Source organism: Dipodomys merriami, unplaced genomic scaffold (genome assembly GCF_024711535.1).
Source record: "Dipodomys merriami isolate MVZ:Mamm:240054 unplaced genomic scaffold, mDipMer1.0.p SCAF_15, whole genome shotgun sequence".
NCBI lineage: Eukaryota > Metazoa > Chordata > Mammalia > Rodentia > Heteromyidae > Dipodomys > Dipodomys merriami.
Genome location: NW_027202826.1, coordinates 14,943,203 through 14,970,177, shown reverse-complemented (window position 1 = coordinate 14,970,177; position 26,975 = coordinate 14,943,203). Strand labels below are relative to the sequence as shown.

General features: G+C 37.3%; 1 protein-coding gene across 3 annotated transcripts in view; it reads right to left on the bottom strand.

The window, feature by feature from the left end:
- Grid2 (glutamate ionotropic receptor delta type subunit 2) overlaps positions 1 to 26,975 on the bottom strand; it is a 1,042,163-nt gene that overhangs the window by 123,519 nt on the left and 891,669 nt on the right. For all 3 annotated transcript variants that reach the window (XM_070022289.1, XM_070022287.1, XM_070022288.1), the window contains one exon: positions 6,887 to 7,053. In XM_070022289.1, the coding sequence (XP_069878390.1) occupies positions 6,887 to 7,053 (167 nt within the window). The remainder of the gene's footprint in view (positions 1 to 6,886; positions 7,054 to 26,975) is intronic.

The following is a 26,975-nucleotide window of genomic DNA, read 5'->3' as shown; positions in this document are numbered from 1 at the left end:
GTTACTCTGTCAGTTTCCTTGACTATAGAATGGAATGATAATAGCATCTATCTAGGGGTGCCTTGAGGACAAATGGAGTTGATGTAAAATTTCAGAGACTGGTTGGTTGATAAGTAAGTAATAAATGATAGTGACTTTTATTATACATAATGACCATTTTCCTTTCTTGCTTATATTCCCTCCTATCTGTCAACTCTTTCTTCAGATTTGCTTTAGGAGAAATTATAGTTGACTAATTTTTTTTTTTGATTTTGAGCCAATCCTGAGGCTTGAACTCAGGGCTTGAGCTAGGATGCAGTCCTAGCTCAATGCTAGTGCTCTACCACTTGAGCCACAGCACCATGTCTGGCAGTTTTGGTAGAGTGGAGATAACAGTCCCACAGACTTTCCTGCCTAATATGGCTGCAAACCACAATCCTCAGATCTCATCTTCCCAAGTAGCTAGGATTACAGGCTCGAGCCATTAGTACCTGGTAATAGTTGATGCTTTTGCCTCATGGGAGAGGTTAACCATAAGTATATTTTCTCCAGGGATCTGCTCAGTCCAGGGATAAACTCATGACCTAAGATGAAGAGACTATTCTTTACATTGCCTGTGTGTCACAGTGAGCAGCAGTGAGGACGCTCCTCACTGTTGGATAGATGGAGATGAGTGAAGAACCTTGCTCCTGGAGGACACTATCTGGTCTGACCCTCTGAACCAACCAACCATGGAGTCCCATTTTACCCCTAGATTTTTGCTCTGAGGTACAAAACTCTTTCCTTAGGATAACTTGACCTTGGGTTTCCTTTCTTTTTGTTGAAATCCTGTAACTAAATCACTTTCTGTTCTCACCTATTCTCATAGATGAGAAACCACAGAATGTGCAATCCACACATCAAATGATCATTTTAGTATTTTGTCTTCTCATGACTTCCTTATTTATTAGTTAACTTACTTTTACTAGGTGAGAGCTCTATTGTGGGAGCCATGCCCTTGGTCTATTTTGTTTTTTTTCCCCCCTTTTTTTGGTTTGTTTCTGTGATAGACTCTTATCCAAGCTGGCCTTTACTTTAACACTTCCTATCTTTGTTTTCTGAGTAGCTGAGATTACAGTTGTGCTGGCCCCAACCCTGCCTAGACCTAAATTTAACATTCAATTCTAACAAACTTCATGCATAAACTTAGATTATCCTAATTAAAAAAATCTCAAGTTCACCAGACTCAAGGCTGAAGTCTTCATTCCCCCAGATTCTTAATCTACTTCAGGCACCCGACTGATAAGTTCACTAATGGCATGACTTATTCAGGCAGGAAACACAAAACCTATCCTATGCCTCCATTTACCTGTCACCCATCACAGCCCAACCATTTGCCAGTCAGTGCTGTCAATGTGCTACCTATGTGGGCCTAGGTAGTAAGACCTTTTGCCATCTCTGTTGTCCTTACTAAAACACCCATCAGCTCCTCTCCCCTAGATGACTGCTCTGTCCTACTGTTCTTGACATCTTCACTGGTTTTGATCCATCCCATCATATTTACTTGTCTACTTTAACACTTAGGATAAAAAAGAATGCATAAGGTATGAATAAGTATGGAGAGAAAGGGTGATCACAGGAGAAAAGAGGAACAGCGTGCTAAGAGATTCCACTAGGATGGTGACTGTGAATGGGGAAACAAAAGAGCAATATCGAAAGCAGGCAGAGCAGGTTTTCCCTTTTTATCCCTGTGCATTTCCATGGTCTGTCTCTGCATTTCATGATCCCAAGCCATGAAGAGTTTCCTCAAGTCTGTATCGATTGCTCCAGCCTCTTCCTCAAATTCTCTTCTGCCCTGTCACTTGTCAATCACAGTGTCTTATGGATATGACAACCTCTAATCTCAACAGGTTTTTACCGGTTTAACGCTCAACAGGTTTTTACCGGTTTAACAGGTTTAACACTTACCTCTCAAACAAGTTTCTTCTTTTAACTTCCTTTCCACGAATGGCTTCCCTATCTCACAGCCAGCAAGGCTAAAGAATGTCACAATGATTTTACCTTTCCTTGGTCATTCAAATATTCATTACTCACTCAACTAATATTCTCAAATGTCAGCTACTTAGTAGACATTCTACTAGATGTTGAGAATACATCTCAATAAAGCTTTCAGTCTTCTTGAAGTTTATATCAGAGATATAACAATGAACTTCAAACTGATACCCTCAATGCTAGTTAATTCCCATTTCATAATATATATTCTTCCTAGACTGATTTTTGTACCCTTCAATTATGTGTCTGTACTAATCAAAGCAGCATGGCACTAATAAAAGTTGGACTTAATAAAAGATTCACACCAGTGATGGAATAGAATCGACAGCCTAGACATAAACTCACACAGTAGAGCCAACTGATTTTCAACAAAGGTGCTAATAATGTTCATCAAGGAACTGTCAGCCTCTCCAATAAATTGTTCTGGGACTATCAGAACACCCACATATTTTCAAATTGATATGTCAAAGAGACATGTTCACCACTATTCACAATAGCCAAGAAATGGAGACCATGTGTCAATCAACTCATGGATTAATGAAATATGTGTTATATATACAATGGAATCATAGTCTGCCATAATGAAATCCAGCCATTTACAACAACATGGATTGAACTAGTGATCATTATGAGAAGTGAAAAAGGGCCAGGTTCAGAATAACAAGTACCATATGATATTCAGATGGGCGATTTCAAATAGTTGATATCACAGAAGTTGAGAGCAGAATGGTTTTTACTTACTTTTTCAATAATTTTATGTGTCTCCAATTGAGATAGTTGGTCCACAATTAAGGATGGACCAAGAATATCCTGGTGCATCGTAGTATATCCTCTCATCAATTTTTAAACAAGGATTCTAAATCATTTTATTGAATATATTCTGATTTGGAGGGTACTTTTAAACATTTTTTTTTTGCTAACACAATAACAAAAAGAGATCCACACTAGTAACATTCATGATGATTAGCTCAAAGATGGGAGAATACCAAGAAATCAATGAAAAAGTAATGGAAGGTTGAGAGAAATTATTAGAACAAAAAATGTTCTTAAGAGAATCATTATTGTGGAGGAAGTTGGAAATCCTATCAGAGCAGGAAGCCCACATATATGTAATTTTTAGCTTGTCCGCTCCTTTCACTGGGTTTACATATTCTTACCCCTCAAGAATGTTGGAAAGAATGTCACAAGATTATTACATGTATTTCCTGAGGTCAGTAACATATAAAACAAAATAACCTCTGATTTCTTATTAAAAAACATAAACAACTTTAATGGCAGAATGAATTGTTCAGAAAATGAAGTGAGTGAACAACACACTGAGGTTTGTTTTTCTTTTTAAGTTGGTGTTTTCATAAACACAAATCACTAGGGCATCTCTTAGAATTATCTAGCCTAAGGAGCTTATTCCATATGGAATTTTTTTCTATTTTAACCTTAGCCATAATTCATATCCAGAAATAGCAGATTCTATTTCCTATTAGCAAACATTCAATATATGAGTAGACAGCCTAACCAATTATAATGTGAGTTTATTTGAGCTGCTCAAATAACTATGAAATGAGATAGATAAGAGGTAATTACGGATGTTACCAATTAAAAAGTCATAATGAATTAAAATTCTTTCTATGAAGGCAGAATTAAAGCTTTGGTTAAGTAGTGTCTTAAGCTACTTATAGCAAAAGAAGATGAGCTGAGGGAAAATACTACAGCATTTCCCACGACTTTCTGTTTGCAACACATTTGTTGTTGACTTCTCATTGGTGGCTAGAGGCCAGCTTCAACTTCAGATAGAGCTGCCTCTCCTCAGAGAGTTCAGTTTTGGTGTTTAAGTTTCCCTAAGCCAACTATGTTTCATTCAAACTGAATGTCTCATTAAACATTAAAATGCCTTTGAGCATTTTTTATTCCTTCCTTAGACCTGCTCAGGAAGGTAACTACCTGAGCAGGTAGGAGGGCAGGTTGCATGCTAGTTGTTTCCTGCATTGGTTCTTGCGTAAAATGCTGGCAGAATGAGAAAGAATAATGTAGAATCTGATACCTTGGGTTCCAAACCTGGCTATGGCGCTTGTTAGCTTTGAACCAGGAAAAATGGCAAATATATTTTTTCGGTGATTCGGTTTCTGTATATGCAAAATGAGGTTAATATTAGTACTTCACATTTATTGTGAGGCTTAAATATCTAATTTAGATAGCGATTTAATGCTGTAACAAGGCACCTAGGTCTTCAATGAATATTAACTACTACTCTAAACTGTAACTGTCTAAGTTGTAAATAACACATTCTGAAGCATGCTATCCATCTTGGTACTATTTTTTTCTTTTATCTACAAAGCAATGACAAATTTAAAATGGATGTTCTAATGATGTTTATATGGCTCCCTTGAACATATTTTCTAACTAATACCCTTGCTCCCTTATGTAATATATTGCTGGAACTGCTTCTAAAACATTTATTCTACTACTAAGTTTTAAACATAGAAATTTGGATTTTTTTTGAAGATAATAACTAGCAAAACAGGGCTGGAGACAAGATCCTGGACCAAGACCCTGGACCAGTGGTCTCCAGAGTAGATTTTGACCAAAGGTTAGATTCTTCATCCATCACCTAACTTTCCTTCTTGGATTAAGTTTTAAATTAGAAAGTTCCATTTGTTTCTAACACATTTATAAGATTATTTCTTTGTTTCTTTGTATGTCCCTCCCCCACAATATAACCCCTGCTTTCACTATAAAAAATAAATTAGAAAGTTCAACTAAATGCATGCCAAAGTCCCAGTCGTCTCAAATTCTATGCTTGTTTCCTTTATCTACATAATTATCATGGAAATCCATCTGGAATATATCACAGGAATACCTTGATGGCACTGTTATAATAATTTAAGGGACTATCAAAAAACAGTATCTTCTTTGATTTTTCCTCAGTGGCATCAAATTTTCTGTTCAAATTTAAAGCAGTAAAACATGCATTGAAGCCATGTCTAGGGAGTAAAATGGTTCTTTGAATTAAAAAAAATGATTTGAGTAAAATGGACTAAGATGATTTTCCAGAAAAGTCAATATTACTTACAGAGAGAGCGAGAGAGAGAGAGAATTGAAATTCTATTCTCTGAAATATTTTGTTCAAAATTTTACTCTTTAGCCATACCTAATTTTTATTATTGTAATAACTCTCTTAAAAATAATACAGTATCTACTGAAATCTCAAGACAGAGGAGATTGTTTTAGAAGAAGCAGATCTGTTTCCTGGAAGTATCTAGATCCAGGATTGTGGGTCTTCATGCTTATCCTACTGGCTATTGTATAGGCTGAAAGATTCTTTGAAATAAATACTAGGAGTTAGGATTAAAAAAATAATCCTTGCTTTTCAAAGTCCCTTCATCATTAGCTGTGTCTAGAATGAAATAGAGCTTCCATAATCTAAGGAGGACAAGAGATCTCTGGAAGGATTAAGAGAAATGAGGGACCTTCAGATCTGTACATCCTTTTCCTTTCAGCATCCTGGCTTCTGGGTATTGCTCTAATTCCACAGAGCCCTGCACGTCCCTTCTTCCCATCCTTCTAAGAACATTCTCACTACTTCTCAGAGTACCACAGTAGCTTTGAGGATAGACACTCTAGGCAGACATTTCTCTTCTCAGAGCCCCACAAGGCTGGTGGAGGGTTCGTAGTATTGGCATTAGAGAAGTGTATACAAGAATTTTTAAATGCGTATTTATACTCTGTATACTTAACTGTTCAATTTCATATTGCTTAACGTTTACATATGTTTCTTGATAATGTCACTTCTGCTCTCAGAGCTAGGGGATAGTTTATACATTATGTCTCTAAAGGGAAACCCATTAATTGTTTAACTTCTTTCACAACTACTTTGCTAGGGCTCCTTCTAGTCAACTAAGTGCAGAGTTCTCTGTTCCAGTTCTCTGTTCAGGGAGCCCCTAAGTGGATAATTAATGAATTTACTTTGCTCCTCCATATGAAATGGCAACAAAAAACACTCAAATAATATCTAATTCTCATTGGGGAATAAAAGGATTAGAGCTCTGTGCTTTTAAGGTAAAGGAATATTTTCTACCTTCCTTGTGAGAATCAAATCATAAATCTTATAGTGCAGTATAAGAAGAAAGGCAGATGATGGCTATGATTTCTTTGTCTTATGTTTGCCCATTGTATGAAACAATGGAGAAACCAAGAAAGACAAATATAATTATAAAGCTGGGTGCCAGTGGCTCATGCCTATAATCCTAGCTATTCAATGGGATGAGATCTAAGGATTATAGTTCAAAGCCAGACTGGTCAGGAAAGTCTGTGAGATTCTTACTCCAATTAACCACAAAAAACTAGTAGTGCAGAGTTCAAGCCGCAAGACCAGCATATATATGTATATATGAAAAAACATTTTAGTCAAGCAAAATCACTTGGAAAGATCTCCACATGTATTCACTTCAGCACAATGTAAATATAACTTGGTCCTGCATTGAACATCTTTAATGCTCTTCAAGATGATTTAGTCTACCTTACTCTATGATGTTTGGTAGTCACCAAAATCGAGAGACAAGACTGATCAATTGAGTTCTCAAAGAATTTTCCAACACTTCTATACTCTTTGGCATATCACATTCCTGAGAGTGAGGTAAGTTAAAGCGAGCAGTACTTCTCTGTATTTATGGGAGAAGTATCACTTCAATACATGCTTTGGCAGAAAATCTTTTGATGGCACGGGCAGTGACCACCACCATTTCCTTGTTTATTCTGCTTCTCCTGTCAAAGCAAATAAAGTGCAACAAAGCTACATTGGGTTATTGTGTTTAAATAGATTATTTTGTTGAAGGAAGTATTTTGTCTGAATGTCTCTTCTCCTCTTTGGAACTTAACTTACCTTTGTGAAAAGACATCTCGGTACGGGCTGCCGTGCTGCAGTGCGATTCCGTAACCCCGGTCGGCGACAGTATTCCCGATGGTGTAAAAGGAGCAATCTGGATCGTTGATAGCCACGTATTCCAACACAGCTGCATCCCATACAAAAGCATAATTTCCATGTTTTACCTGCGTACATGTGGAGCAAAGAAGAAAACAGGATTTAGTGTTGGAATTTCCAGTAACATAAGATTAGAAATAGTCCACTGACATATGTTAGTTATGCCAAAGATCATAGGATGCATATATCAAAGTAACCCCAGTGAGAATTTGCACTTTTGGTTATTTGTACGTGGATCTGCTGGGTGGTAAATATCATTTGGTCATTTGGACTAGAAGAGTTATGACTGGCTATGAGGAAGGCATGTCTTTGAGCTGTGAGTTTTGATTCTTGCAATGGGACATCATCTCTTTTGGAGGCTCAGTCTTTGGAGTTGTTACAAACATTATTGACTCCATTGGATTATAAGTCTTCTAAGCCTGGTAGATCTATGTATACTCAATACGGATCGTTCCCTTGTTTCTAACCTAAGATTTAGATAGATATTTACAACTTATAGTGAAGAGACATGACAAACATGGCCCTGTCAACCAGCTGGATTTCTGCTCCTATGTCCTTTGTTATTAAATAGGAAACTGTGTACTATGGATATCTCATAGTTGGAGTTCTAGGAAATACCTTAGGGGGCCACTGCACTGAAGAAACTATAACTCTATAACCTTTTGTGTAATTATTTAGGGAGATACCTTTATAGGAAATAATTTGTGACAACTTTTTTTGCTCTATCTATCTATTGATCAATCAATCGATTGATCGATTGATCTATTGGTCTGTCTATCTTTAAGTACTTGTATAAAAGCATTGCCATGTAACAAAGCAGTTTATGAATATATCTCAATCAATGTCATCTCTTTTGACATTCTCACCCATATCTTCCTTACCCAACCCTTCCCTCACTCTTCTTAATTTTGTAGAATATATATGTTAGATTCTTTTTTTTTTTTTGGTTTGGTCTTTTTTTCTATTGTGAAAATACTGTACAGAGGGGTTACAATTACATGGGCAAGATAATGAGTACATTTCTTATCAAGCATTGTAGCTTCCTCTTTTGTTTCCCCTTCCCATCCCTTCCCATCCTCCCCCACTCCCCACCCAATCCTCCCACCCTCCCCCACCAAAGTTGTAAAGTTTGTTTTTCGACATAACGACTTGTACATCTCATTGTTGCCATGGGTCCACCTGTATCCCTAGTTAAACGACTTGTTTTTCTCCTTACCCTCCACAAATTATACCAACATCAAATACAGTGAAAGCAGGGGTTATACCATGGGGGAGGGACATACAAAGCAACAAAGAAATAATCTTATAAATGTGTTAGAAACAATCACATGAAAGAAGAAAAAAACATTTGAATACATATCTTAGGGTTCATTTCCCTAACATCAACTTATCTGACCCTTTCTGCTAGACTCAGACATACACTCGTTATTACAAATAAGGGACCTATGTTTCTTTGGGCTTGGCTTACTTCACTTAATATAATTTTTTACAAGGTTTTTCCATTTCCTAACAAATGGGGCAATGTCATTCTTTCTGATGGAGGCATAGAATTCCATTTCTGACATCTTTTAGTGACTTTTTCTTTCAGTAATCACACATATCTTAAATCCATTGTTTTGGTTTGGATATGATGCCCTTCTTTTTTTTTTTTAATATTATTTTATTTTATTTGAGAACATACTGTACAGAGGGGCTACAATTACATGGGCAGGATAATGCATACATTTCTTACCAAGCATTGCAGCCTCCTCCTTTGTTTACCCTTCACCTCCCTTCCCAGCCTCCCCCCTCCCCCCACCCAATTATACCCCCCTCCCCCCCCCACCGACTTTGTAAAGCTGGTTTTGACATGACATTTTGTACTTCTCATTGTTGCAACAGGTCCACCTGAATCCTTAAACGACTTGTTTGCCCCCATCTCCTCCACATGTTATACTGACATCAAATATAGTGAAAGCGGGGGTTACACTGTGGGGGAGGGACATACAAAGCAACAAAGAAATAATCTTATAAATCCGTTAGAAACATATGCATGAAAGAAACGAAAACATTAAAATACATATCTAAGGGTTCATTTTCCTAACATCACATTATCTGACCTTTTCTGCTTGACTCATACCTATACTAGATATTGCAAATAAGGGAAACCATGGGACCTATGCTTCTTTGGGCCTGGCTTACTTCACTTAATATAATTTTTTCCAAACCTTTCCATTTCCTAACAAATGGGGAAATGTCATTCTTTCTGATGGAGGCATAGAATTCCATTGTGTATATATACCACATTTTCTTGATCCATTCATCTACTGAGGGGCATCTGGGTTGGTTCCATATCTTAGCTATGGTAAATAATGCTGCAATAAACATAGTTGTGCTGGTAGCTTTAGTGTGCTCTTGTTAACATTTAACTTTTTTTTTTTTTTTTTTTTTTTTTTGTCGGTCGTGGGGCTTGAACTCTGGGCCTGGGCGTTGTCCCTTAGCTCTTCAGCTCAAGGCGAGTGCTCTACCACTTGAGCTACAGCGCCACTTCCGGTTTTCTGGTGGTTTTATTGGAGATAGGAGTCTCACGGTCTCTCCTGCCCGGGCTGGCTTTGAACCGTGATCCTCAGATCTCAGCCTCCTGAGTAGCTAGGATTACAGGCGTGAGCCACCAGCGCCCGGCATGATGCCCTTCTTCCAAGGTTGATCAATATGTTGAAGACCAGGCCTCTGGCAAGTATCACTACTGACATATTACTACATCATGAGGGAATTACGTTCATCAATGGACTACTGCATGGATGAGTTTATAGGGGAATGGGCTGTTAACAGGCAGATGCATTGTGTTTTTAATGGATATATTGCATCCCTGGCTTTGGTCTACCTTTGTCTGCTTCCTGGCTTTCATGAGGAGAACAGCTTATTTCTTCCACATTCTTTCTCTATGATAATTTCACCTCATGTGCATCCTGAAGCAATGGAGCCAGGTAAGCATGCACTGAAGGCGCTAAAACTAAGAACCAAAACAAATCCTTCCTTTCTTGAGTTGTTTTTCTCAGATATTGTATAACACGGACAAAAAGCAACAAACACATGCACAAATTCATCAGAAATATCAATGATCATAAACACTTTAATAAAGTTGATTTAGAAAGGAATCAAAGATAAAAAGAGAATGGAATGAATTCACAAAATAAACAGAACTAAGCATTAAGCCAAAAAGTTTGCTTGTTTATATTAAAATACAGTATTAAAGGGAAAATACTGCCAGAATGTGGAAAGACTACAACTGTGGACTGAATCTTACAAATGAGACTTCATAACAACTTAAATAACTTTGAACATATATTAGAAAGACATTCGACAAAATTGAAAATATTTATCTACTGCTTAACCAGGAAACAAAACTCTTCCTTAGTGAGATAAAGAATACTTCAAGCAAATGACAAACTTGAAGTTTTCAAGCAAGTTTGACATTATTAGTACATCCATAAGATACTACCTTCTGTTACTTAACCCTATTGTGGTAATTTTAGCCCATGCAATACAGCAGGAAATTAAAATCCAGTAGGAAAATTATTATCAGGTAAAGACAAAATTACCCATCACTATTTGATGAGTGATTTGAGTGGTCCACAAAAATATCAGTTGAACAAGTATATAATAAATCCTGGAATTTCAACACATAGTTTGGTTATTAATAAGTATATACAAATCACTTTCTGTTTTATTACTTTATCAAGATAAGACAATAGATAATTGGAGAAATAATACACTAAATATGAATACTTAGTAAAAATGTAAGTCAGTGAGCAAAGACCATGTAAAAAGCACTCTACCATCTCACAGAAGACTTAAATTGGCTTCTGGGTGAAGTATAATGTATACATAAAAGTGTGGATATGCAATTTTAAAACAAAATGTAACTCATTCTGACATTATTTGATACTCAATGAAATTCTACACAAAACGTCTAAAAGGCATTTTAGGACTTATTGACATACTTGCAAATTTAATTAGACGAAAACAGGTGAGAACAGCAAAAATTTTTTGAAAATGAAAAATGTTCATTTTCAGTGATTGGAGATGTATAATACCAATTAGAAACATCTTGTAAAGTCTGCAAGTGAAATAGCACAAAACTTATTTGGGAAAAGAAAATATGTATAACAAGGAAAAAGTACACATTAATAAAAGATATGAATGTTATATATGGACATTGTCATTCCAATCGGTATGACAGACATGAAAAAATTTTAAAATTGAGACTGAGATAAGAAGATAGTAAAGCAGTTTGTCATATGGTAAAACATAAATTCCTGTAGTACAATGAATGAACTATAATGAAAAAGAATTCACATTTTAAAATGAAATTAGAAGGACATGTAAGACGATTTGTCTGATACGAGAAAATGAATATACTTTCTAAACATGAAAGTAAAGCAAGACGATATAAAACAATTTTTTATATATTTAGCTTTCATCTCTTTAATATAATTTTCAGTAACAAAAGCTTCATAGGAAATAATGTATGACCTAAACCTTTCTATTTCATGGTGCTCAATGAAGAATCACAATCTTTTATGGAGGGCGAATTCCAACCAGAACATGACGTCCTGAAACAGACATAAAAGTACTTTCTTCAAGACAGTATTCCATGTATTTCCTGTTCAGTAAGTGTTTTCTATTCTGTAGCCAGAATGTCACTATGTCTGTCATAATTGCTAGGGGATTTTGATATTGGAAACAGAGATTCAAGATCCAATTGAATGCTGCATGGGATGTTTGTGTGTGTGTGTGTGTGTGTGTGTGTGTGTGTGTGTGTGTGTGTGTGTGTGTGTGTGTGTGTGTGTGTGTGTGTGTGTGTGTGTGTGTGTGTGTGTGTGTGTGTGTGTGTGTTTTGTTGGTCATGGAGCCTGAACTCTGGGCTTGGGCACTGTCCCTCAGCTCTTCTGCTCAAGGTTAGTGCCCTACCACTTGAGCCATAGCGCCACTATCAGATTTTTCTGCTTATGTGGTGTTGAGGAATTGAACCCAGGGCCTCACGCACATAAGGAAAGCACTCTACCACTGAGCCAACTTCTCAGCCCTGCCTGGGATGTTTGATGTTCAAGATCTAAGACTATGCTTTTGGAATTCTTGCTAGATTGTTTATAAATATATATATATATATATATATATATGTATATCACTTTATGAACACAGTTGCTGATGAGAAGAGTGACTACATTGCATAAGGAATATGGAATCCTTTTATCTAGATGAAACACAATAAAATGATAATAACAAAAGATTCCTGAACTTCCAGTGTCAGGAGAAGAGAATACTTGATGAGACTCCTGTGCATTGAGTGCTCAGGCCCAGTGTTCTATAGTCTTTCTGATCCTTTATTGGATCCTATACCCTCACCCCCAACTTTCAGATAGGTCTGATGCTGAAGTAATAGATAAATAGGATTGAAGTGTCCTCTAGTAACCTGCTGTGGTTATTGCTGTTCTCTTCTGTTTCATTCCAACTGCCATTCTGACCTCCCCAAACCTCTCAAAGCCTCCTCCTAGTCCTCTAGCAACCTCCCCAGTAGGGGACATATGACTTTCCGGTTAGAAAAGAGTTCTAGCATTATTGTTACTGCTTTGTGAGTTGCAGAAGCCCCATCTAACTGTACGGTAACATGGCCATTGCCATTATATGCATTGTTTCTAGCAATTTATTCTTATGAAGGCTTATGAATGGACTTTTAAAAAGAGAAGCATTAAAACCAGCATGATTATAGCCTGCAGCAATGCCAATGAAATGTTACCTAGGAACTCAAGGTATTTTAGCTTTTTAAAATGTCCCTGGCTTTTTTTTTTTTTCATCCACTAGAACATACAATTACTGTCTTTTGGATAAATTTTAACCAGCAAATTAAAACTATCCAGAAAATACTTATCAGTAAAGTGTAACACCACATTTCAGAAGAATCATAATTGAAGGGTTAGTCTAGGAAAAGTTTCAACTCATCTGATTAGGTGATGGTTATGTCTCAAAAAGTTTTTAACTAGGGCTGGGAAGGTGGCTCAGTGGGAGAGTGCTTGCCTAGCATGCATGAGGCCCTGGGTTCGATTCCTCAATACCACATAAGCAGAAAAACCCGGAAGGGCACTGTGGCTCAAGTGTTAGAGCACTAGCCTTGAGCTGGAGAGCTGAGGGACAGCACCCAGGCCCAGAGTTCAGGCCCCACAACAGACCAAAAAATATATATATAAGTAAAAAAGTTTTTTTTTTTTAAAAAAACCAATCCTCGTTGTTTAGGTTATATTTAGAGAGGCTGAAGTATTCCATGTCACGGATTTATTTACCAGTGGATTCCATTCCAATAGTGTACTTCATCTTAGATTGAGCAAAGGGCAAAGTGAATCCGAGTGTGTGTCATGTGAGGACGAAAACATATCCAAAGTGATGACCACATCCAGTGTTATCCATCGATAGTTCTCAATGCAAAGATACTGAGATGCTATGGTGATGAACAGACAATGTAATTAGCAATACAACATTGTGTATTAGCAACAATGCACAGTCCCTGTGTATTTATAACATATTTTGGGATGAAAATAGCTTGACATAATTTTCTCCCTTCTGAGAAAACTCAGGGAGCTACTTTGGGTTCATTCTTTACCTTATTTCCACAGAATTTTTTTTACATGCAGTCTTACTAACCTAACAATCCTTATACATTTCTTCTACCATCCTGAAGCTAAATATGAAAGATATAAAGGTAAGTCCTGACACTCTGTTCATAGCTGTTTACAATGTGGTAGAAGAAATAAAGGGCAAGCACTACATCACTGTAGCCCAAAGCATCTTAGAGTAAGTGTCATATAATAGCCTCTGTTTAAGGTAGTTTCAGGAAAAAGAAAAGTAATTTTCATCAAGAAGAATCAGGACCCATATGCTCAAATATCCAGGTAACTGAAAGAGTTGTACAAGAAAATTCCAAATATTTAAGCTGTGCATGTATACAGTACCTAACTGATTAAATATAGATAGTCTTTGGAGAGGGTTTCTTGTTCATGCACATGCTCCTAACCTAATATACTTTGAAATTTTCCATCTGTCTGCTGAAGAAATGCAAACTTTCAAAGTTATTTTCTCAAATATTTGCATTTCTTGTCATGCAAAGCGAAAGGTGGGAGAGCGGATTGCACCTTTATTCCTCATTGCAGTTGAGATGGTGCTATAGCTCAGCTCCCCTGTGCTGCTCCTGTTCCTGGGCTCCCTGACTAGCACTGCATTTCCAAGTGGTTTCTCATTAGTTATTACCATAGTAACTGCAGAAGCACATAATAGAGTTATCACTATGGATTATCCTACACTCTTGGTCTGAATGGGAAAACTATATTCTTTTTTTTTGGTTGTCCATTGTGGGGCTTGAACTCTGAGCCTGGGCACTGTCCCTGAACTCTTTGGCTCAAGGCAAGCACTCTATCACTTGAGACACAGCGCCACTTCAGTTTTCTTGGTGGTTAATTGGAGATAAGATTCACACAGATTTTCCTGCCTGGGCTGGCTTTGAACTGTGATTCTCAGATCTCAGTCTCCTGAGTAGCTAGGAATATAGGTGTGAGCCACCAGCACCCAGAAAACTATATTCTTTTTACACAAATCTGTGTGTGTGTGTGTGTGTGTGTGTGTGTGTGTGTGTGTGTGTGTGTGTGTGCGTTGCACTGAGGTTTGAACTCAGGGATTCATGCTTGTTATGCAATTAACTAGCTGTTACTTCTGCTACTCAAGCCATGCCCCCAGCCCTTTGTTGCTTCTGTTATTTTTCAGGTAAGGTCTTCTGTTTTTGTTAGGGATTGGCCTTGGACTGTGATCCTCTTTTTTATTCCTCCTATGTAGCTAGGATTATAGGCATGCACCACCTCATCCGACTTATTGATTGAGAGGGATTCTCACCAGCTTTTTGCCCAGGGTTGATCTCAAACTGTGATCCACTCAGCATCCATCATCAGAGTGGTTTGAATAGCAGGCATGTGCTATTGTGTCCAGCTTCATTGTATGGATCTTTAACTGGGCAAATTTCTTAAATGCTTATTTCAAAATCTAAAGTTATAGAAAGACAGCAGTAATTTATTTAAAAAGCATTATTAAAAAATCAGTGAGAACAACTGTGGAAAGATGGAATTTACACCAAAAAGGCAAAACAAGAATGTTATACATCTGTTTATGTTACTTATATAATAGAGAAGACATAAAATATTTTGGACTTTTATTTACTTACTGATCGATCGATCCATTGATTGATTGTGGGGCTTGAACTCAGGGTCTGGGTGCTGTCCCAGAGGTTTTTTTGCCCAAGTACTAGTACTCTATCAGTTGAGTCACATTTCTACACCTGATTTTTAGATGGTTAATTAGAGATAACAGTCTCATAGACTTTCCTTCCTGGGCTGGCTTTAAACCACAATCCTCAGATCTCAGCCTCCTGAGTAGCTGTGAGCCACTAGTGCTTCGTTACATTTTAGACTATTAAATATGCTTTTTCAGGCCTGGAAAAGTTGCTTACACCTGTAATCTTAATTACTTGAGAGGCTGAGATTAAGAGGAAAACAATCTGAGAATTTGAGGCTAGCTGGTCAAAAGTTCTCGAACCCTATCATAAAAAGTAGCTAGCATTGTTGCTTCCTCCTTTGTTTTTTCCCTACCATCCCTTCCCTCCCACCTCCAGGACAATGCTGGATAAGAAATGTACTCATTACCTTGCTCATGTAACTGTAATCCCTCTGTACAGTATTTTCACAATAAAAAACGTAGTTAAAAAAAAGTAGCTAGGCATAATGGTGTATGTCTGTCATTCCAGACACTACAGAAAGAGTAAATGGAAGATCATTGTCCAGTCTGGCCTGTCCAAAAATAAAAAAGGAAGACCCTATAAAAAATAAGTAATAATAACAAGAACAAAAAGGGCTGGAGGAGCATCTACTTAGCAAGGGAGAAGTCCTGAGTTCAAAAAGAAGCCTTTTCTCATCAATTTCTTTGTTCTGTATAACATTCTGTGGCAGCTAATGTTATGCTGATATTATGACAGCAAACCACAGTTGAGATAAAATAATTTGCTGTACGTCCCATCAATCATCAATGATTAGAGGGTTGTCTAGAACAGGAGCTCAAGGCCCTCTCCTGTACTCTTTCCACTGCATCATGACAAATTTCTGGGAGGCACAGTCTATACTAAGGCAAAATGGCATGCCACAGAGGGAGATTTGCCTTCCAGGCATGTTCTGTCTAGTTTACGAAACAGCACTTCTATAAGCAAACAAAACTCAACGCAGTTTGTGGCAAGACCCACACAAAAGAAGTCAACTTCGTGAAGGCTATGTGCTCATACTACTAAGATATAAGAATTGAGTTTTGAAAAAGAAAGGCTGCCATTTGTCAAAACCATGGTCACAAATGACTATTTGGTTTTGATGGCTGTGGCCCCCTGAGACTGGCTGAGGTTTTGCCCATCAGTATGTGAGCATTCCTGATTTTTCAAGATTATTTTCTGCAATGGAAACAAATCCTAAAAGATAGAAATCTATTGTCTTTGCTGGCCAAAATAAAAATTAACAGCTTTGTGAATAATGTGTGAGAAATAAATTCTCATCTTGTACACTGAGCTTCTAGCTTCTTTTATGATTTTAACTAATGGTCAGTGGGGAAAAAAGTAATTGTGGATTACAGGCACAGAGTTTTGATTAACCTAGAATCAATCTATAGTGGTCCTTATAATTCATTGCTCACCTAGTCCTCAAGATGAAATGGCTTTAATATTTATGTCATGAGGACCTAGGTAGTGGCCTTTTCCACTCTGGGAAAATTAATAATTTAACAGCATTAATCATCTCTTCTGAACTTATGCAGCACAATAAATCATAATCAAGTCCAAACTTAAGTGCTCAAATCTATATGGTATTTCTTATTGCTGCCTCAACTGTAACTTTACTATGGTTTACTTGCTTCAGGTTGAAGTTCGAACTCTTGTGCACTGAGAGAGCTGTCACAGGTCAGATGTTTTCATAACAGAGATATGAATATGTTTGACATAAATCAATACTGACTTTTTTTTGTTTGTCGGTCATGGGGCTTGAACTCGGGGCCCAGGCACTGTCCTTGAGCTCTTTTGCTCAAGACTAGAGATCTACCACTTTGAGCCACTTCTGACTTTTTGGTGATTGGAGGAAAGAGTGTCATGGACTTTACTGCCTGGGCTGGCTTTGAACCATGATCCCCATATCTCAGCCTCGTGAGTAAGCAGGATTACCGGCATGAGCCACTGGCACCCAGCCAATACTTTTAAACTAGTTTCTTTTAACTTTCAACACAGGAGTTATGTCTACCTCTGCATCTTACCTTTTGCCTGTCATTGGATGGAGGTGTCTATTGGAATATTATATTTTCTTTTTAACTTTCTGAAAGCATTATGGGAACAGAGAAACAACATAGTTTCCTTTCCTTCCATGGACCACACTCTTGAGATAAATGGCTGTGGGTTCAAGAGACTGGAGTTCTAGGTAATTATACCAGGATCTAAGATGGTCAGTTAATTCTCTCTGGCAGGTTTGGTGAGAGAGCAAATCAGCAGAACCTCCTAAAAAAGCAACAAAAGTTTATGGGAAACTTGGCTGACAGTAAGCTGCCAAGGACGCCTGCTTTCTTTTCTTAGATAGTTGTTGCCATTCACTTATGTCTCCTGATGTCTTTATATTGGCCAGGGAGTTTGTGGAAGAAGACAGATATCTTTCACTCTGAGTCTGGGACTGAGCAGGTGTCAAACAACTTCTGCATGTCTTACGGACATGCTGGCTGATGGGAAACTAGACATGTGACCTTCACCAATCTTCAAGACTGCCAATTCCTAAGATAACTGACCAGACTCTTCATGACTAGAACAAGGGAATCCATTTCAGGGAAACAGCGCTATGCTAGTAGGAAGATTATAAACTAAACAGAAAAATGAGAAGTGTCTTTAATCAGATTTAAGTGAGTCCCCAAAGACTCTTGAGGCTGCAAACAAAAGCATCTCCAATTTCCCAACCCTCTCCCCCCCCAATCAGATGTATTGAAAGAAAAATGTTCATAAATGCGAGATCAAGGACAACACTGCTGCAGTTTGCTGGGGATGTCTCTGGCCAAATACAAAGCTCATGTCATAAGAAAGTTTCCAGGGAGGAAAATTATTCAAGCTTTTGCCAATAAGTGCCAAAGGATGGAGGACAAACACAAAGCCCACACCGTGGCCTAGACCCCTGGGGAGTTAAGGCCACATGAATTGGTGGCAGATGGACTTGGGGAGGATTATTTGCCTGACACAATTGCCATCCCTCTCTTCCCCCCCTGACTGCTGATGCAGGCAACTGTGATTGGCTGTTTGCAAGAATGAATCATCCATGGATGCATCTGAGAGTGCTGAGACCTGCAACTCTGTTGCGTTGTAATCATGCGTGGAAATCATCCTTGGCCCACACACTGACGGCTTTTCTGGAATTGAAGTCATGTCAATTTAATACTTAACACCAGGACATTGCGATCATTTCTTTCCCCCAAATGTTTCAGATAATGAAAATGAGAATAATTATAATAGCAATGCCAAGGTGACCCACACATTACCCTCAAAGGAAGGGCAAGTGATTGATGAGGTTATCTTACTACAGATGAAAGGATACACATAGATGCAGGAGGAAAATAAGCCTGTATCAAAGTGCAGACTAGTATTTGGAGTTGTGTATGGTAGAGAAAAGGAGATGGGAACATACATCAGGAGCCTGAAGCTCACATGTTTGGGAAAAGACTGGGAATTCTTCTAAACAAATCTAACATGGCTAGGTCTCTAAAAAAATTAAATTAGGAACGTATTTGAAAATATACTCAGGGTCGTGTAAATATCTACATAAACATATTGTCTATTGTATGGCATACACAGAGGATGTTTGCACTGGGATAGCTCCTTGGAGCAACCAAGTCATAGTTTAACAAAATAAAACCCATAAAGCAGAAACATGTATTGTTGGGAGAGGGGAGATCAATAGGAAGAGGAGAAGATCAATGGAGAGCAGAGGGTGAGTAAATACAGTCATATCATAATATTCAATATAGGTATAGGGCAATGGGAGTGGGTACTTGAGGGACTGGGATCTCTCCCAATGGAGATCAATGGTATGGGTGACACTGACCAAGACACACTGTACACTATGTTGAATCAAACCCACTTTGCACAACTTTTTTTTTTTTTTTGGTGACAGTCCCTGAGCTTGAACTCAGGGCCTAGGCACTGTCCCTAAGCTTTTGTGCTTAAGACTAGTACTCTGACACTGGAGCTACAGCTCACTTCTGGCTTTTTGGTGGCTACTTGGAGATAAGAGTTTAATGGATGTTCTTGCCCAAACCATGATCCTCAGATCTCAGTCTCTGGAGTAGCTAGAATTATAGGTGTGAGACAACAGCACTCAGCTATATACTTTTGAATATACATACATATATATTTAAAAATTACATAGTGCTAATAGTTTCTGCTGAGTTAATATGCACAATGCATGAACAAAGTGATGGTATAGTTTCCTCAACTCTGTTGTGATACAATATAAATCAATGTTTCCATCTTACGATTCTATAAAGTAAATGTGTTGAGAGGTCAAATGGAAAAAAATTGGTAAAAAGTATATTGGTCTCTTATAATATAGAGCTTATTTCTCTAGGTCATTCTTGATCAAGTTTCTATGCTAACTTATGTATCAAGTCATGGTGACATAAAACCATCCATCTACCTCTGAGGCATTTCAATTTTATAAACAAAGCATCCAACCTTCTTCTTGATTGCCAGAAAGAGTTGTCATAATACTTCACAAAACATAAGACAAATATCTACTAATATTTTGTCCAAATAAAAGCCAACTTTGAACATGTATCTAAAAATGTACAGTTTGGCAAGTTTCATTTAGTCTAGAAACTTTTCTTCAAGGGAATCTAACAATTTACCTAAAAAATACCCTGCAAACTTTGTGCATAGCAGTGCAGAGAAGGTTATGTCCTGCCTTTCTGTGATATTAAAATGTGCACAATCAAAACTTTTGGTTACAGCCAGGTACTGGTAGCTCATGATTGTAATCCTAGCTACTCAAGAGGCTGAGATCTGAGGATCACAGTTTGAAGCCAGCCTGGGCAGGAAAGTCTATGCAACTCTTATCTCCAATTAAATACCAAAAAGTGGTGCTGTAGTTCAAATGGTAATGCCCAGAGACAGTGCCCAGGCTCTATGTTCAAGCCCCAAGTCGGGCACAAAAATGAAAATAAAACCCTAAATATGAAAGCTAATAAATCAGGAGCTGGTGGCTCATACCTACTAGCTACTCAGAAAGATAAGACTTGAAAGATTGCAATTATAAGTCAGCCTGACAGACAAGTCCTCAAGACTCCATCTCCAAAACAATCAGCAAAAGCCAAGCTGAGGTGTAATTCAAGTGGTAGAGAACCTGTAAAACTTTTCATGTTCCTATGTTAAAGTGATTGAACATGCTCTGGTTATTTTATTCTTGATGTTATATTGAGTCGGTTCTGATGATGTTGTGTTCTGATCATATCTCTAAGGAGTTGCTTTACATACCAATGAATGTTGAAAGATATAAAATAAAATCACTCCCTTCTTCCCTCCCTCCCTCCTTCCCTCCTTTCCTCCCTTCCTCCCTGCCTTCCTGCCTGCCTTCCTGCCTTCCTGCCTTCCTTCCTTCCTTCCTTCCCTCTCTCTCTCTCTCCCTCCCTCCCTCCCTCCCTTCCTCCCTCCCTTCCTCCCTCCCGCTCCATCCCCCTCCCCTGCTTCCTCCCTTCTTTTGCAGTGCTAGTGAGCAATTCAGGGTTTCTCTCTTTCCAGTCTCCCTCCCAGCCCATTGAACTCTCGGTAAAAAACAGTTTTGAGTTGGACTCAATTGACTTACATACATTATAAAATCCTTATTTAAAACAACTAGGAGATTTTATATGGCATGTGTATGGGAAGGCTTTTTAACCAATCTATAAAAATCCAGAAATTATATGCAGAGACTCAGACTTCTTTTTAAACAAGATAGTTCTAAACAGATTTGTATTGCCAGGAGATACCATTCACAAACTCAACAGAAGATGGACAAATCAAGTCTAACATTAGAACACAGGGTCCAAAGAATGAATATTTATAAATACAAGCACTTCTCTTAACTTGAAAAAAAATATAAGACAGATAGATCAAGCATCTAAAGAAGCAAAATGGAACAACCATTCATGTTCAATGAGCATATGAATTGTCCCCAAGCTCATTAGTGGCTATGTGAGTATGAAATAAAATATAACAGTGGCTACTGACAACACTGAATATCTATTGCTGGCAGGGATGCATGAGAAAGTATATTCTCAGACATTGCTGGTGGAAATTGAAAAAGGTTATATAGCCATTTTCAAAAGCTACCTCTATGCAAATTAAAAAAATATGGATGACTTGTCCTAGCAATTCCATTTCCAGGATTGAATCCTAGAAAAATAAGAATTTCAGGTGAATGTACAGGACATCTCCAGTGTGTCATTGTTTATGGTGGCACCAGGTTAGAACCAGTGCTAATGATCACCAATTACAGAATGATAAACCACTCCTGCTATGAAACTCTATGAAGCCTTTAAAAAGAATCTCTGCGGGTTATACAAACTGCCACAGAAGGATTCCTGTGATGTATTTTCAGAATGAGGAAAAACCAAGGCACCGAGATTACTTATAACAGAACCCTATTGTTAAAAGCAACAGTAACCAAAATTATATAGATATGTGGATGCATGCGGTTGCCTTTTACTATATAATTAGAAATGCTCACAGAAAAATATAGAAATGAAATAATATATCACACTACTTATCTTTTGAGTGGAGAAAATAGGACTGGTGATAATATAAAAGGAGAAACAGAAAAGCCATGGAGAGAAATAAAAATAAATAAATGAATGGTGACTGGGTGCAGTAGCTCATGCATACAATTCTCGCTTGCTACTCAGGGGTAGGAATTTGAAAGGTCACAGTTTGGGGCTAGTTATAGGCAAAAGGTTTTATTGGCTGACACCCCATTTCAACTATAAAAAATACTGAATGTATTGGTACTTGCCTGTCTTCTCAGCTACATGTGAAGTATGAAAGGATTGTGATCTAGATGAGCCTGGGTACAAATACAATACCTACTAAAAGTAAATCAGGTGATGGTAGCTCATGCCTGTAATCCTAGTTACTCAGGAGGCTAGGATCTGGGAATTGTAGTTCAAAGCTGCCCAAGTAGGAAAATCTGTGGGATTCTTATCTCTAAATAACCAGAGAAAAGCTGGAAGTTGAGCTGTGATGCCAGGGATAGAGTGTTGGCTTTGTGCTCAAAAGCTCATGAGCTTCTGTGAGCATGGCTGCGGCATTTTCACAACAAGCAAAAGGTCCCAAGTTCAGATCCTATTACCATCAAAAATGCTCTAAGTTGCATGTGCAGGTATGTGTTTATGAACAATCACGTATCTCTAAATAGGTGGTGGAATAATATTTATTGCGTCAAGTGTATGGAAGTTTAATGCACATATAGTCAAATTCACAATTTTTAGGTATGCTATTAAGACTGAACGGAAAACCAAAATGTTTTTGTCATCTATTCAGAATTTTTAAATGACTCAATTAACATAGTAAAATAATAGCTAGCATTTAGGTCTTGTGTTGATTTAAAATTTTCTAAGTACTCAGTTACTTATAATAACATACTTCTAATTGTTTCCTCTACTAACTGATACAGTTACTTATAATAACATACTTCTGGTTGTTTCCTCTACTAACTGATTTATTTATATTCTGGCTTGACATACAGTTTTCAACTGAAGAGTATGGTACAACAACATTTCAATGGCAGAGGCTTATAATAAAAGAAACCCCTAACATGCACAAAAATTTGAGGCAAATTTCCTGGATCTTGTCATTTATCAGTTCCTGAACCACTTTATTTTCCTAACCACTCTGTCCAATGATATCCATGTACCTGTCCAGAAAAAATTCAGTAGAAAGTTATCTTTGGAAATTATATTGTAAAATTAAAGAAAGCTGAAAAGAAGCTAGACACCTCCAGTTTTAAGAGAAAGTCAATTTCATCTATAATTGGGTTCGCTGTCTGCAGTAAGTTCATTTGTTCATATTCCTCTCATTCTAATTCCTTACATGAGTTAGTTTTTGTCCCTGGTTCTTACTTTTTTCCCAATCTTTGCTAGAAAAGTTTATTTTGCCCTTTCACTCATCTCTCAGTTATACTCTCTCCTACTCTGTTTACAACATTTACAAATTCATTTATTTACTCTTGGACATTCTCCTTGACTTCGTAGCTTTGATTAATTTCCCTCTTATATGGGCTCATTGGACCTCTGTGTACTACTGTACAACTTTCTTTCTATAGTGCTTTTCTGTAAACTCCTCACATTACTGTCTACCTGTACCTAGCATAAAACCTAGCACCAGCAAGAACCAGCTCATGATAAATATGCATTGTTGAAAATTTACATTTTCTTCCTCTGGTGGTCACAGAATCACTGAACTTGGAACTCTATACTTATCCAACAATCGGTACATTTCACTTTCCCAGCATTGGTAAAGACCAAGTAATCCTAGAGAGTTGAGGCAGATTGGTGAGATTTCTGCCATCTGTCAACAATACATAGTATCAGGCTAAAGATGCGTGTGTGTAGACTACCATTATTTGTGAAGCAGTATAAACTCATAAAAAACCATGTAATGTAGGCATGACCCAGACTTGAAAATTCAAAGAACTGTTTCAAATGCAGGGAAAGGTACCAGATATGTTCTGTCCACTATAACAACCACAATCACAGGAGACAATTGGGTACCTGAAATGTGGCTATGTAACAACTGAGCAACAAAATTTTAAATTTTACTTAATTTTGACTCATTTTAGTCACCTGGTGATAGTGGCAACCATTTAGACATCCAAATTAGTATAGAATTTGTTCCTCCCACTCCATCTTGTGAAATCATATGATTTCTCATCAGCCTAAAATCACTGGGGAATGAAATATTTAGTATGGGACCATAGAATGCCTTGCATTTCGAACATACCCCTTCATATGTATGCATTATTATTCTTAGTTTTATCAAAAGCACCTTGAAGTAAGATTTTTTCTAGACTAACTACACAGACATGATGCAGCAATTGTTTAGAGCACTTATAGGAGGTAGACAGGAAAACTCAGCATTTGCCTATTGCTTCATATTGAAAAGAGAAGTATCCTTGTAATGTCATAGTCTTCTCTGAAAGCCAATATGGGGGTATTTTCTTATAAAATGAAGTGGAAAATGAATAAAGTAAATCTTGGTAGGACTTGATGTTAGTGAGAGATACCACTTACTGCGCATGACAGATCTTAAAACAATGAAATTCAGTATTTCCACATTATTACTCTGTCATGTTTTGGAAACATGATGACATTTCAAGATGATGATAGTTTACAGTCTATTACACATAGGACAAGAGCATTAAAAAGAAATGCACGTGGTGATCAGCTGTCATGATTCAGTGTCACACTTAACGTTGTGGTCCAGCAAATGAGAAAATAAGATATAATGGTGCTCTTCATAATAATATAGCTAACAGGAAGAAGGATGGTTTATGTTTTTGTTTCATTTTCTTGCCAAAGAATCCAGAGATTTTTCACATCTATTTGAATTAAATTCTCTACAGTAGCTTAATGAAAAAAAAAACCTCTATGATTATCAAAGTTTATATACAGATGAACAAAGAGACCATAAAAATTTTGATCCAGATTAAATGGACCAAATTCAAGTCATCATTTTAAGAGCTTTTTGCAAAACGTTACAGAAGACTGAAGCAGCACAAAAGCCAACCACCAAACATATCTCACTTAGCATAATTTTTGTGTAGATACAATTACTAATCTTTGACACAGATCAACTTTGGAAACTACTAGTGTGCAAAAACACCACAGCCCTTGAGATTGTTGTTACCATGATACCTTAGCTTGGACTTCATTGATTGCAGAAATACTTGATAAGTAAAGTGTGAACAGTGAAGAAAGACATAGTAATGACAAAGTAAGGTATAAAAATGTACCAGGTATAAAAATGTCCCAGGATACTCATGCATCTATGGCAGGACAGAGTTATGTTATATACACAGGACTAAGTTAGGCACATTTGCTACAATAAGTCTGCATGCTACTTTAATTTCTTGTCATTTGGCTGTGCTATAATTAATACAAATCATTTCCTCTAATCATTTAATCCAGTCACACTCAAAATCACTTCTATATTTAATCCCAATCCAAACCAAATGACACAGTATAGGCATTTATAGTATTTTGTTGATGTGAAAATTACCACAAAAAGCATGTGCTGAGGTTTGAAACAAATGAGGTCTGATTTAAAAAAAAAATCCCCTGTGAATCTATTTCCTAAGAGAAGATACAGAACAATTCTCTCACTTTAGAACTTGCCTTCTTTGTCAGTTGTCTCAGAGGAGAACTGCTGTTCTGATTTCTATCATCATGATAGATTAGTGTTGCCAGTTCGTGAGCTTCATTTTCCTGATATCAAATCATGTGGACTTGTCTGACTCTGGCTTCATTTGAACAACACTGTGCTTTTGACAAGCAGACACATTATGTAGTAATAGTTCAGTCTCTTGTTTCTTTCAATATTGTGGTATCTCCACTCCCTTGTTTTTAATCATTTGAGTTGCTCCTAGATAAACATGATTGTAAATTGTTTTATGGATGGAGTGTTTCATCTCTGTTGGGTAAATGCTTGGGAGTAGAACCCCCTCCCAGAGGCAAGGTGCAGAATTTAGTAAGAAACTAATAAACAGGTTTACAAGAAGGTGTGATATAGCTTACACTATCAATATTTGTTACTCTGTTTAATGAGCCACAGCACTATTTTCCGGCTTTTTCTGAGTAGTTTATTGGAGATTAAAGTCTCACATGGACTTTCCTGCCTGGTTTGGCTTCAAAATATGATCCTCAGATTTCAGCCTCCTGAGTAGATAGTATTATAGGCATGAGCCTACAGAGGAGCCCAGCTGTTGTGATTTTGATTTGTTTTCTTAATATAATCTACTAGTGTTAACATGATTGAATGAAACATTTTGTGCTTATTGTCAGTTTGTATATCTTCCTTTATGAAATTACTAGTCTTTTGCTTATTTTTAATTGTATCTTTTTTACTATTCATTTTAGGAACTCTTTATATCCTGAGATATCAGGACATTGTCAAGATACATGCGTGCATAGCAAATATTTTCTTCTAGTGTTTGGCTTGCCTTTTAATTTTCTTAATAAGTATCCCAGACAAGTTGAAAATTTTGTAATTCTGTAAAATCTAATGCATCAAACTTGCCCTTTGTTTAAACAAATAGTACTTAGGAATATATTTAATTCTACAAGCTCCTTTTGGAATTTCAATTGAATACCCAAAGTGTTTACCTAGACTTCCCAATTTCGAAGCTAATGTTTCTACTATGTAGTAAGCAGCAGCTAATTTAGCTCTTTGGCTTTCCAGCTGTTCCTTTCCAGTGTACACCTTGGCTTTCCTCTAGGCCCCTACCATTTAGGATCATCCAAGCATTTGAACACAGATTTGGGGTTTGTTCCTGTTGTGGGTCTCACCATTCTTGGATTCTTCCTTAGTTTTCAGATGTTTTGGCAGCTTGAATTCCATCTTGTGGTATTGAAAGCCAATAAAACCACAGCTTTGTTCTTCATTTCTAGCTGTGCACTGACTTAGAAGTGTGCCGAAAGCGTTATGGCTCAAAGCCATAAAAGGGAGATTTCCTTGTGCAAAGGCGAGTTTTCTTTCTTTCCGAGGTCAGATTCCTGATTTTCTGGCTGCTGTTTATTTTTTTGGTGAGATGCTTAGTTCCACACAAGGATCCAAAGCCAGTGCAGGAATCAGAGCACAACTATTGTTTTTGTGTGTACATAATTGCATTGC